Raw genomic sequence first — 12,480 nt, forward strand, 5'->3', positions numbered from 1 at the left:
ATTTTGATTTAAAATCGTCCTTAAAGTCGCATTTAAATTTAAAATCGTCCTTTATAACTTTTTCGGACGCAAATGCCCTTGCGTCGTTATGAGGCCGTTATGATCATCGAAAATAATAATAAATATATATATATATATGTATAGGAAATTAAAATGAATGGAAAAGTTTAATAATGATACGTTGAATTGAGAAGAGGAAAGGGTAAAGCAGCGTGGAAGCCATTGTTGCAGAGCTCACCCTGAGGACCTGGTGGAGGGAGACAGCCATGGCTGCACGAAGCTCAACCTCGTCTCGAATCCCATCTTCGTCACAAGGTAGGCTGCTACTTTGTTCTCACGGTGAGAAGCCGGTGTTGCGAATTTTGGGGACCAAGGAGAACCCAGGTCGCAGATTTTGGGGCTGTGTCTACTTTGAGGTTTGTTTATTTACTTTTTCGCTGAAATCGGTCTTCTGGGCGTTGGAAGGGATGGTGATCTCTGTGGGTATGTGCAGGTGAAAGAAGGCTGCAATTTTTTTCGTTGGGCAGATCCAGATACAGAGGTGGAGTATTCAGAAATTGCTAGGTTAAGGAAGAAGCTTTCGATGATGAAATCAAGAACTCAAGTGGCAGAGTGGAAGCTGAAGTTCGTTGCAGTGTTAGGGTTTTTTGGGTGGGTTGGGTTTGTATATTTGCTGTTGCAGAGTTGGTCTAAGGCAACGCAACAGTGTCTCATTCCGTTGAACCTGGTTTGAAACATGTGTAGGTATATTTTGCTGTTGTTTTTGGTGGTGAGTTGGTCTGGGTGGGGTTTATGTATTGGGGGAGTTCTTGTCTGTGGCATGTTGAATGCATTTGAAGATGTAATATGACTGTCTTGTAAGCATGGTTGGATATTGATATGAGAGTGAAAGTTTTCAGTGGCAAAACATGATTTACATGACTGAACAATAATATTAACAGTGTCATTTAACTGGCAACAAGCTACAGTGTTTGACATGAAAATGGTAACAACCTTAATACATAGCAACCATAGTGTTTGACATTACCAGCACCTTAATATAAACTTAACTCAAAACAAGCTAACCATCAAAAGGATTGGCTGGGCTGAGAGCCAATATTTCACTACAACCAACAGTAGCACAAAGGCAACATATAAGCAACAAAAAGTAACAAAATATCCAAGCCAGTATTTCAGTACAACCACACTGGATTAACCAGAAGCTTAACACCAACATAAAACAAAATAAACAAACATGCTAAGTGTTCTGATTTCCCTAAAGCAATCCCCATTTTCTTGGAGGCAACTTTGCCATTAACTTCAGCTTCCTGGGAGAAACATGAGGTCCTCCAGTACAGCTAACAGAGTAGTGCCTAGTGGGTTGGCTTGATGTTGTGGCAAAGGATGGCTGAGATGCTGGAAGAACAGTGGAGGCTGGTTGTGATGATGAAGTTGGTGGATCAGGGTGGGCTGAAGGTGTGGGCTTCAAGGTCCCCTTGGGCCTGCCTCTAGGCCTTTTTGGTGGTGCTACAGTGTTGGACTGGGCTGAGCTTGTTGGCTGTGTTGCTGAAGCAACTTTTCTCTTCACAGTGAGCTTGGAAGTGGGCTGTGTAGATGCACTTTTCTTTCCTCCCTTAGCAGCTGGAGGGATAGAGTTGTTGCTTCCCCTGGATTGGTTGCCCTTGCTTTGTTTCTTGGAATTTTGGGCCTATGAAACATTTGCAGTCAATACAGAAGAACATAAGGCATGAGTAAAAAATTCTCAGACATGCAATGTAAAAAAATTTGATGAATATACCTCATTCTCAATAGGTTTAGGGCATCTGCTTTTATTATGCCCAACAACACCACATATAGAGCACCTCTGTTTCTCCCCCTTCCTGGACATGTGAGTGCGGCTGCTTTCTTCTTCATCTCCAGCAGCTGCCTTCCTTTTTTTGACTGGCCTGTGACTAGGTCTTCTGTATGGGGGAGGCATTACATCAGGATGTGGTGTAATCTCCCATAGGTCAGGGCCATTCAATGGGTGAATTACTGCCTCGTAGCACCTCAAGTATGCTTCTCTCTTGTAGCAGTCAGCCACATAAGGTTCCAACGGAAGCCCTTTGAATTTGATGCACCCAATTGCATGGACACAAGGTATTCCACTCAACTGCCACCTTCTACAAGAGCACTCACAGGATCCTAAGTCAACAGTAAACTTATCTAACCCATTCATAACCTCATATGTCTGAGCAGCAGACCAATATGGACGCCAATCACCAGCAGATCTAGACCTCTTCTCCAATTTGATTCTAATCCTAGGTAAGATTGTCCCTGCATACTTCTGAGCCAACTCCCTATTCTCTGCCCACCTAGTCATCAGTTTAACCCGGATCTCCTCTAACATTGTTAGTATAGGTTTCTCTCTAGCATCAACTATGGCAGCATTAAAGCTTTCAGACATATTGTTAACCAGTGTATCTACCTTAGAGTTATAGGTAAACCTAGATCTAGACCAATACCTAGGGGGGATAGCAATTAGGTACCTATAGGCTTCCTGATTCACAGCCTTTAGTTCGGCCATGTTCTTCTCCCAGTCCCTCCAGTGAGTAGCCTTAGCACACCTCCACATTATTTGCTTCAAATGTAACCCTGGAAACCGTTTCCTGAAATTGCTGTATAGGTGCCTCACACAGAATCGATTCTCCACACCTGGTATAACAGTTTCGTATGCTGGCAACAAACCCTGTAAGCAGAAAATGGAAGACCAAATAGTCATTGATACTTGAGATAAAGTAATTCAGAGTTTCAATGTACATAAGTTAAATTTGGTTTAGGATTGCTTACTTTCTGCTGGTCAGACATAAAAGTAGTTCTTCCCATCTTCTCAACACCAATGTCAGTTGCAAGATGACTAAGGAACCAAGTCCATGAGTCCTTGGTCTCAGCCTCTACAACTGCATAGGCAACGGGCAACATTTGATCGTTTGGATCCCAACCAATGGCAGTGAGCAGTTGTCCCCCCTGTGGTGTCTTCAAAAAACAGCCGTCTAGACCGATAAAGCTCCTACAATGGTTGAAGCTCTGCTTGCATGCTTCCAAGCAGATATATATCCTCTGAAAGATAGAGCAGCTGGTTTGTGATGAGGCAACCTCGTTTTCAACTTCAGGGTACCTTTGCACTTGTAAGCGAACAGATGTCCCAGGATTTGCCCGCATCAGCTCATGTGCATAATCATATATCCTCTTATACTGTTCTCGAAAGGTTCCCTGGATTTCATCAAGTGCAATCTGCTTTGTCCTCGTTGCCATTGACTTGGTGACAGTCAAGTTCCACTTTTTTTGAGCCTTTGAAACTAACTCCCTAATCTTCACCCTCGGATTTGATTCCACTTTCTTCTTGAATGCCTTCCCTAGCCATCTAGAGTGCAAAATCCCCACCCTGTGTGTTTGTGTACACGTGTGAGTCAAGTTCATGCTACGAAGCTGCCAACTATCCTCTTCTTTCATCTTCGCAGCATACAGCCAAAACGGACACTTGCCAGTGCAAACTGCCCTTACCCTCTGCAGATCACACTTTCTAAATGTGATTGCCCGAGCCCTCTGCACAGCATATGCAGTCACAGTGTCCTTGAACTCTTCCCTTGTAGCATACACTGTGCCCACTTCCCACTTGTACTGGCTCATGTCTTTTTGATGCTTGTGAACTGGATAACTCTGTCCCTGGTGGTCTGAGTCTGACCCTAAACCTCCAACCTCGTGGTCATCCTCTACTTCATCACTCCCTGCTCCATCTTCATCCTCAAAGTTTTCAGTTGCAACCCTCTTATTTTTCACTGCCCGACTTTTTTCATTCAGCACATTAACATCTTCAAATCCACTGACAGCAGGATCAAGCTCATCTTCACTGCTGGTAAAGTGTAAATCATCTTCAGTCTCTTCCTCTTCCTCAGATGGTTCGTACTCTGAATCAAAGCTATCACTATCACTATAGTTACCCATATTAGCATCCAGATTAGCATCATCACCACCCTCTGTATTCTCGGCCCCAGAGATATCAGCAGCTGCATCAGATTTTTTTGAACCAGCATCTTCTCCTCCATACACAACCAGCTGTTGTCCCACATCATCCATCCTATGACCCCCCCAACATCAATGTATCCACAAGCAGGAAACACCTGCTCTTCCTCAACCTTGTGCACTACATACAACTCAACATAATCCCTTACCTCAGCTATTTTGCACATAGCAATAGAATCTGCATCAGACTTAAACAGCTTCAAATTTTTCTCCAAGTCTTCATGTGTTGGATCCTTGAACCATAACGAAGGGATATTCTCCTCCACATATCCAAACTGCTTTAACTCCGCATAAGCTTCAAATACAGACCACCGATCACCATCAATTTCTTCTATCATTGTGGTTTCTCCCCCCACATACTCTAACGGCCCATTCCGATAGGTAAAAAACCCTCCATGGTAGACTTTCAGTTTAAAGTACGCCATTGGCTTCTCCAACAACCTATACACAGTGCCATATCACAGAAATAGAAGAAAAAATTAAAACCTAAACCACACAATGATCTTTATTACTACTCTCAGAAACTGGTAAACAGCTACACATACCTGACAGAATGTGCACGACCCTGCCTTTCAGTAGACCAGACTCGGCTGCGATCTTCACTCCAAGAGCACCTTCTAGCGTTTCTGAATCTTCCCTAGGGCACGGTGGAACAACATTGGTGAGATGAGACGTTATGATTAATGTTGGGTTTAAGTTGAGGGTTAGGAAGCATATGAAGCGGTGAGGTGTTTCGCGCGAAACACAAAAACTTCAGAAGGGTATCATCGTCATTTATAAAAAATTTACTTCTTAAAGGATGATTTTAAATTTAAATGCGACTTTAAGGACGATTTTAAATCAAAATATACATCGGGGACGGATTCGATTCTGACCCTCAACGTGAGGGACCAAAATCGTACTTATCCCTATTTATTAATATTATTTTTAATAAATACATACAATATATAATAATATAATAAATATAAAAATACTTTAATACAAAAATAAAATTAAAAAATATTTATTATGAAAAATATTAGAATTTTATATACTTATTAATAATAACCGAATTATAATTTGTTGATTATAATATAATGTGTTAATTATAATTTGTTGAAACTTGATTGTTTTTAAAATATTAGTAAAAATATGTATTTTAAATTTTAGTTTTAAGTTTTTGACTATTTTATATTTTTTATTTATATAGTAGCGGTTCTACCGGTTTAACTAGTGACCCACCAGTTGAACCAGTAATCCAGTGACCCAATAGCCTAATCGGTTCGATCATCGGTTTGGTTCTGACAATTATGCTTAGCACCATAGTTGTCAAAACCGAATCGGTAATCGAACCGGTTAGGTAACTGATTTATTGGTTTATTAGTTCAAATGATGAGTTACTGGTTGAACAGGCAAAACCGGTCTTACGTAAATAAAAAATATAAAATAGTCTAAAACTTAAAACTAAATTTTAAAATATATATATATATATATATATATATATATATATATATATATATCTTCATTAATATTTTAAAAACAATCAAGTTTCAACAAATTATAATCAACAAGTTATAATCTAGTTATTATTAAATAAGAATATAAAATTCTAGTATTTTTCCATAACAAAATTTTTTTAATTTTATTTTTTTAGTAAAGTAAATATTTTTTATTTTAATAACTAATTAATTAATTTATATTTATTATATTATTATATACTATATGTATTTATTGAAAAATAATATTAATAAATATCATATAATCATAAAAAATAATTATATTATAATTAATAAAAATATTTGATATTTTTATTTATACATATTTAATTACATTTATATTAATACTTATGAATAATAAAAAATATAATTAATTTAAATATAAATGAGTATAAAATTAAAATAATATCTAAAAAAGTTTTTGTACGTTTTTACTATATAATTAATAATTAGTATTTAAAATAGAAAAAGTCTAGGGGCCAGCAACTTTTGTATTTTGTAGCCAGCACTTAACCATCAAAAGAAAAGTGAGTGATCTCCCACCATTGGATGTAATCTCACACCATTAAAAATACTATTAATGGCCAATTGATTGTTACAAAACACAAAAATTGCTGGCCCCTAGCACTCCTCTTTAAAATAATAAGGATCAACATAGCTTAGTGGCAAGGAGAGCATGTAAGTACAAAGAAGATCCAGGTTTAAACTACATCTTCATCAATATTATTTTCACCGACTTTAACCGGTTCTTATCCACTTTGATTGGTTCTATTTCTTAAGCGATTTAAAGATTGGACCGAACCAGTTGAGAGTTCGGTTCATCGGTTTACTGGTCGAACCGATCGGTTTGGTCTGGTTCTTACAACTATGCCTAAACTCCTATAAATACCCTCCAAAGCCAAAGTTAAATCAAAACAACTTCATCATTCTTCTTCTTAAAACTACTTTATCATTCTTCTACTTCATTATTCTTAATCACAATGCCTCGTAACAAAACCTTACCAACATTCTTCTTCTTTATCATGTGCGCATGTGTCTTGTCCCATGATAAGATTAATAATAAAGAAACCGTATACCTCTTGCAGTTTAGGGAAGCCATACAAAATCTTCCTTCTAATTGGTTTGACAACAGTACAACCATATGCCAATGGACTGGCGTGGTTTGTGGTTACACTCCACAAAATTTCCGTTTCGTAGAACAGATCGAACTCAAGTCAAGGAGGCTCAACGGAATACTTCCTTTAAATCTCAATGAATCTCTTGTCACACTTTCCTGCCTCGATCTTTGAGACAACTTTTTCAGTGGTCCTTTGCCTTCTTTTTCGGGCCTCTCCAACCTCGAACAAATATTTTTGTCCAGCAACAATTTCACTTCCATCCCTCATGGTTGCTTTCAGGGTTTAGAAAGTTTGGCGCTCATTGACTTGGGAAACAACCCCAAGCTCCCACCTTGGATATTCCCCACCGACTTAAATAACTACTCACGCCTTGTATCCATCGGACTCTCGGCTACAAACCTCATGGGCTTCTTGCCAAACACATTTGATTCTTTTTCCATATTGACTCTTCTTTATCTCTCAGAAAACAATCTCACTGGAGTGTTTCCTGAGTCTTTTTCAAAACTAACCAAGCTATAGAGATTGGATCTCAGCAACCAAAAGCATAATAACAAGTTGTCGGGTACGATTCAATTTCTTTCATCCATGCCAAAATTGGTTGAAGTGAATCTTGAGGGGAATTCCATCGAGGGTTCTATCTCAGACTTATCCAATTCCACCAGCTTGCAATATCTATTTCTTGCAAACAATCGGTTAACGGGTGTAGTTCCACCTTTTCTGGGATTGCTCAATAATATCTCTCAAGTATCATTGGAAAACAACTGGTTGCAGGGTCCTCTTCCTGCATTTAATAAGAGTCGGGCTCCAAAGCTAAATTTCACTTCTAATGGATTCTGTTTAGACCATCCTGGACCTTGTGATCACAGAGTCACCACTCTGCTTCAAGTTGCTCAGACACTTTATTATCCATTTCTGTTGGCACAATCGTGGCGAGGAAACAATCCGTGTCAAGATTGGAATTTTATCACCTGTGATGATAAGGGCAACATCAGAACCGTAAATTTGACCAACTTGAATTTGACGGGAACAATATCTCTCTCATTCAAGAATTTAACGGTTCTAGAAGGATTGTATCTTGGTGGAAATAGACTGAACGGTTCCATACTAGATATCTTGACAAGTCTACGACAACTCAAGATTCTGGATGTGTCTAACAATAATTTATCGGGAAGTCTTCCACCGTTCTCAAAAAAAAAACCATTGTCATTACCACAGGCAATGCTTTTCTCCAGTAGTCTCACTCGCCGAAAACCTCGCTCTCTTCTACTTTCATTATAGGTACGCTCATTATTATCTCTACATTGAGCAATGTTAAACTTATGGGAAACAAAAAAATAACAAAATTAAAACTATGTTAAACTTAAAAATTTATAGAAATATATATATATACTAGATTAAGATCCGGGCATAAAGAGCTAAATTAATTATATTATATAGTATAAATCTAAAACGCTATATATATATATTGTTTTGGGATATATTAGATAATATGTGAATTAATATTAAACTTAAAAGTTAATTTGTAAAAAATATTGTACAATACATTTATTTAATTTGGCATTTTTTTAATCTAAATTTTTATTTTGTAATTATTCCTCACTTCAATGTATGCAAACAGGTATATCAGCTGGTGTTGGCGTTATTGTAATGATCTTTGTTGCAATTTCTTATTATTGCAAGAGGCATTTCAGTAGGATAATGCTGAACAAAGAAACATCTCTTGTTCGACAATTTGGGGAGCAAATAAATAATGCAACACTAGTGAGATATACTTATGCAGAAGTAGAACAGATGACAAACTCATTTCAAGAAGAGTTAGGAAAAGGAGGATTTGGTATTGTATACAAAGGAAGTTTAAATGATGGTTGTCAACTGGCAGTGAAGATACTTAAGGAGATGAAAGGAAGTGCAGAAGAATTTGTAAACGAGGTTGTTACTATCAGTAGAACATCTCATGTGAACATTGTTTCACTTTTGAAATTTTGCTATGAAATGAATAAACAGACTCTTATTTATGAATTCATGTCTAAGGGCTCTTTGGATAAATATAAATGTAAAGAGGGATCTTCCGAGTTAGATTGGAAAACACTACTTCAGATTGTAACTGGCGTTGCTCAAGGGTTAGACTACTTACATCGAGGGTACAATACAAGAATTTTGCATTTTGATATCAAACCCCAAAATATGCTTCTTGATGAAAAATTTTGTCCAAAAATTGCTGATTTTGGACTAGCTAGAATATGCAAAAAGGATAAAAGTGTTGTGTCTATATTAGACAGAAGAGGGATTCCGGGTTATATTTCACCAGAAATGTTTAGTCGAAGGAATGGTAGAGTTTCTCACAAGTCAGATGTATATAGTTATGGAATGCTAATTCTTGAAATGATTGGAGGAAACGATAATTATGATATTGGAGAATCTCATAGTACTGAATACTTTTCTGATTGGATTTTGAAGGATATCAAAGAAGATAAAATTCGTCTATTGAGATTTGCTTCTGGAAAAGATGATGAAGATATAATAAAAAAGATTTTATTTGTCGGTTTATGGTGCATCCAAATGAATCCATCAGATAGACCAAAAATGTGTAAAGTGGTGGAAATGTTACAAGGAAAACTTGAATCAATATCACTAGAGTCCATCATATCTTCTCCGACAGTACCTCTCTTATAGCATTCAGATGCATCTCATAGCTGATTATATGACACAGCAAATTCGATAATTGAAGAACTAAATGATTAGGTTCACCTAAACAAAAGGTATGTGTTTATAATTTAAAACTCAAAAATTCTTCTTAGTTTTAATTTTGTTGTTCAGATTTAATTTAAATTTAATTGGACCTAAATTTTTAGGTTTAACTTAATTTGAAATTAGAATTAGCTTTAGCTAGTGAATTTTAAATATATTATTCTAATTATTGAGATTGGTATTGTTGATGGTTTAGATAATAAATTTTGATTGATTTTAATCTCTTGTGCTTAAAATTAAAGAATTACGTACATTTAATTTAATTGGATTGTTATAATTATTTTTTTTTTTAATTCATGCACGTCAAGTGCCTTTATAACACTTTGAATTTTGAATTGCATGTTTACTTGTATATTATGTTTGTATATCTCTTAAGTAACAATTGAGCTAAAAGATTATTGATTCTGTTTAGAAATAATTATAAATCTTAAAGTAATTTTACTTTTCTGCATGTAATTAATGATTTTTTTGGCTGACTTAGAGAGTTATTTGCTTATTTATTGAAGAAACAATACAAGATCATTATGATGATTATATAAAGGAAATATTTGAGTTTCAATTCTGACAACTATTGAAATGTTCGTTTCTTGTTTTATTGCTTTAAATCAATCATATATAAATGAGTAGTGTAAATTATAATTATTTTTATATGTTATTTTTAATTTTTATTTTGGTTTGTCATATTTTCAGCAGTGCTAAAATGGTAATCACATAAGAGTGTCAAAATGATGACCACAAGACTTAAGGATATTTTGATCTATTGATAATATTAATCTATATAAAACTTTAATTTATGGTTAAACTTATAGAATTAACTTTTTTGTTATTGCACTTTAAAATAATCTTAGTTAAAATAAAAAATGTTTAAATTATTTATGTTATTATGTATTATACAAATATTGACTTCGTTAGTAAATTAGTTAATATATTAATTAAATAAAAAATGAATATAATTTGCTAAATTGCGTGTGTAATTTATATTAAAAGAAATTATTGCAAAATGAATGTTGTGTTTTTGTATCTAATTAATGAAATAGCTCTAGATAGTTGCTTATCCAATTGAAAGATATATAAATAATATTAAGGCATATTTGTATCTGGTTAGCCCACAAAAATTAAACTTAAAATTGTGTATCTTTATCATATATATCATATAAATTAAAAGTATTATTAGACTTGTGTAATGGATCTAGTACTTTCAATTCCTACTAATATTAATAATAAAGAAATATCCAAACACAATATTAGTGGATTTGAAGATACACAAGTGATTGAGGTCTCATAATCTTCTCCTTTGTTAATTTATTATTGCTTTGAAAATTCTTTTAAAAAAATTGTCAAAATATATGTCTCCCTTTCTTTTTTATTAATCTAATCTATTAATATATCTTCTTCTCTTGTGCTTTAAGGGGCAATAATGAATGGGAAATGGGAAAAAATCATAAAAAAGAGGGAACACAAGTATACAACAACTCCAAATATTCTCTCCCAATTAGAGGGGAAAAAAAACTAAAGAAAACAAAACAGTGTGACGCTCCGCCAACAGTACAACAGTAAGAGGGGAGGATTTTGAAAAAAAAATTAAAAAAATAAAAAATTTAGTTAATTTTGCTTCTTTTTAACATGGAAAATCACGGGCCAAAACCCACAAGATTCAAATATATATGCTTTTTTAATAAAATTATTAAAAATTATTACAAACATATCAACAGCCATACTAGAACAAGAATTAATTTTGAAAATTGAAGATGAGCGGTGGAGTGAGCGGGGAAGAGACTTTGAGGGTGAAACACGGTGAGGCAGCCGATAATGTCGGCAGAAGAGATAAGGGGGAGAGCGGGGGAGGGCTTGCATCAGGAAAAAAGGAGGATCATACTTCGGGAGGGGTTTCTAAGCCTTTGAAGGTTTCTTTCAGGGATAAAGTTGTGGGTTCTAAGATTGCTAAAGCTTTTTCACTCGTTGAAACTTTGTTGGGAGATAACATTGCAGTAGTTTCTGGGAAGCAAGGAGATCTCTTGCCACCGAGTGTCACGTTTACCCAAGAAGCTAAGAATTGTTTGGCAGAACCATATAAGGATGCTATAGTGATTAAGGTGTTAAGTAAACATTATAGCCACACTGCATTGTCTCATAAACTCCGAACGGTATGGCGGATTAAGGGAGGTTTTGATTTATTGGACGTAGGGTTTGACTACTTTCTTGTGAAGTTTGATGTGGCTGAGGAGCGAGAAAAGGTTCTCTTAGGAGGCCCATGGATAATTGAGGGAAATTATGTGGCAGTGAAGCCTTGGGATGAAGAGTTTAGATCAAGTGAAAACTGTTTTGGAGCAACTTTAGTGTGGATTAGAATTTCTGAATTACCAATTTGGTGCTACCAAGAAGATGCAATGCTCCGTGTTGCGGCTGTAGTTGGCATTCCCGTCAAGATTGATTTGACAACAAAATTAGCTGAAAGAGGACGATATGCTCAAGCCTGTGTTCAGATAGATTTAGGATTTCCAATGACTAAGAAGATTCTTGTTGAAGGTGTTGAATATGAGGTTGAATATGAAAGTCTTCACCTTATTTGTGGCTCCTGTCTCAAGTTTGGTCATGATATGAAGGTGTGCAAGACTGCCAGCAATGCGGGAGGAGGAACTAATGCTAGGGTGGTCGGCGATGTAGCAAAGCAGCCAGAAAGTTCAAATTCAAAAAATCCAGTGCATGTGGAAAAGGAAAGTTTTAATTTTGGCAAGAATCTTGGAGATGAGACTGTAAATGTTGCTGTCCTGGATTTGGTGGAGAGTGATTTGCATGCTGTTCATGTAGACCATGCACAACATGAGGATTTGGAAGGCTGGACTCAGGTGATTAGGAAAGGAAAATATAAAATGGGTCAAAAGCCTTCTCCTAGCACCCATCAGGTCCAACCAAAAGCAAAGAAGACTCCTAACAAGGCTACCAATACTTGGACAAGGCCTAATCACCAACGTACAACACATGCTACTGGATCCAAAGTAAAATTAAGCAGGGGCATCAATATTGGAAAACCGGTTAGTGTGGCTTCTTCGGGGACCCGACACAACGTTCACCATCAGCAGCAAGGTGAGACAACAAAT

The 12,480-nt window shown here is 36.0% G+C and overlaps 1 protein-coding gene across 1 annotated transcript; it reads left to right on the top strand.

Moving 5' to 3' along the window:
• Positions 1-7,219: 7,219 nt before the first annotated feature.
• On the top strand, positions 7,220-9,307 carry LOC112743089 (PR5-like receptor kinase). The gene is made up of 2 exons (XM_025792313.1): positions 7,220-7,730; positions 8,253-9,307. The coding sequence occupies exons 1-2, from the start codon at positions 7,220-7,222 to the stop codon at positions 9,305-9,307; spliced, it is 1,566 nt and encodes a 521-aa protein (XP_025648098.1).
• Positions 9,308-12,480: the final 3,173 nt, after the last annotated feature.

This window comes from Arachis hypogaea, chromosome 14 (assembly GCF_003086295.3).
Source record: "Arachis hypogaea cultivar Tifrunner chromosome 14, arahy.Tifrunner.gnm2.J5K5, whole genome shotgun sequence".
In the NCBI taxonomy this organism is placed as follows: Eukaryota; Viridiplantae; Streptophyta; class Magnoliopsida; order Fabales; family Fabaceae; genus Arachis; species Arachis hypogaea.

Excerpts from the sequence above, each read along its gene's own strand:
- LOC112743089 (XM_025792313.1), top strand. The coding sequence starts at position 7,220 with ATGCCAAAATTGGTTGAAGTGAATCTTGAGGGGAATTCCATCGAGGGT. Across the intron at positions 7,731-8,252 it reads TGGTGGAAATAGACTGAACG|GTATATCAGCTGGTGTTGGC; the intron begins GTTCCATACTAG and ends GTATGCAAACAG.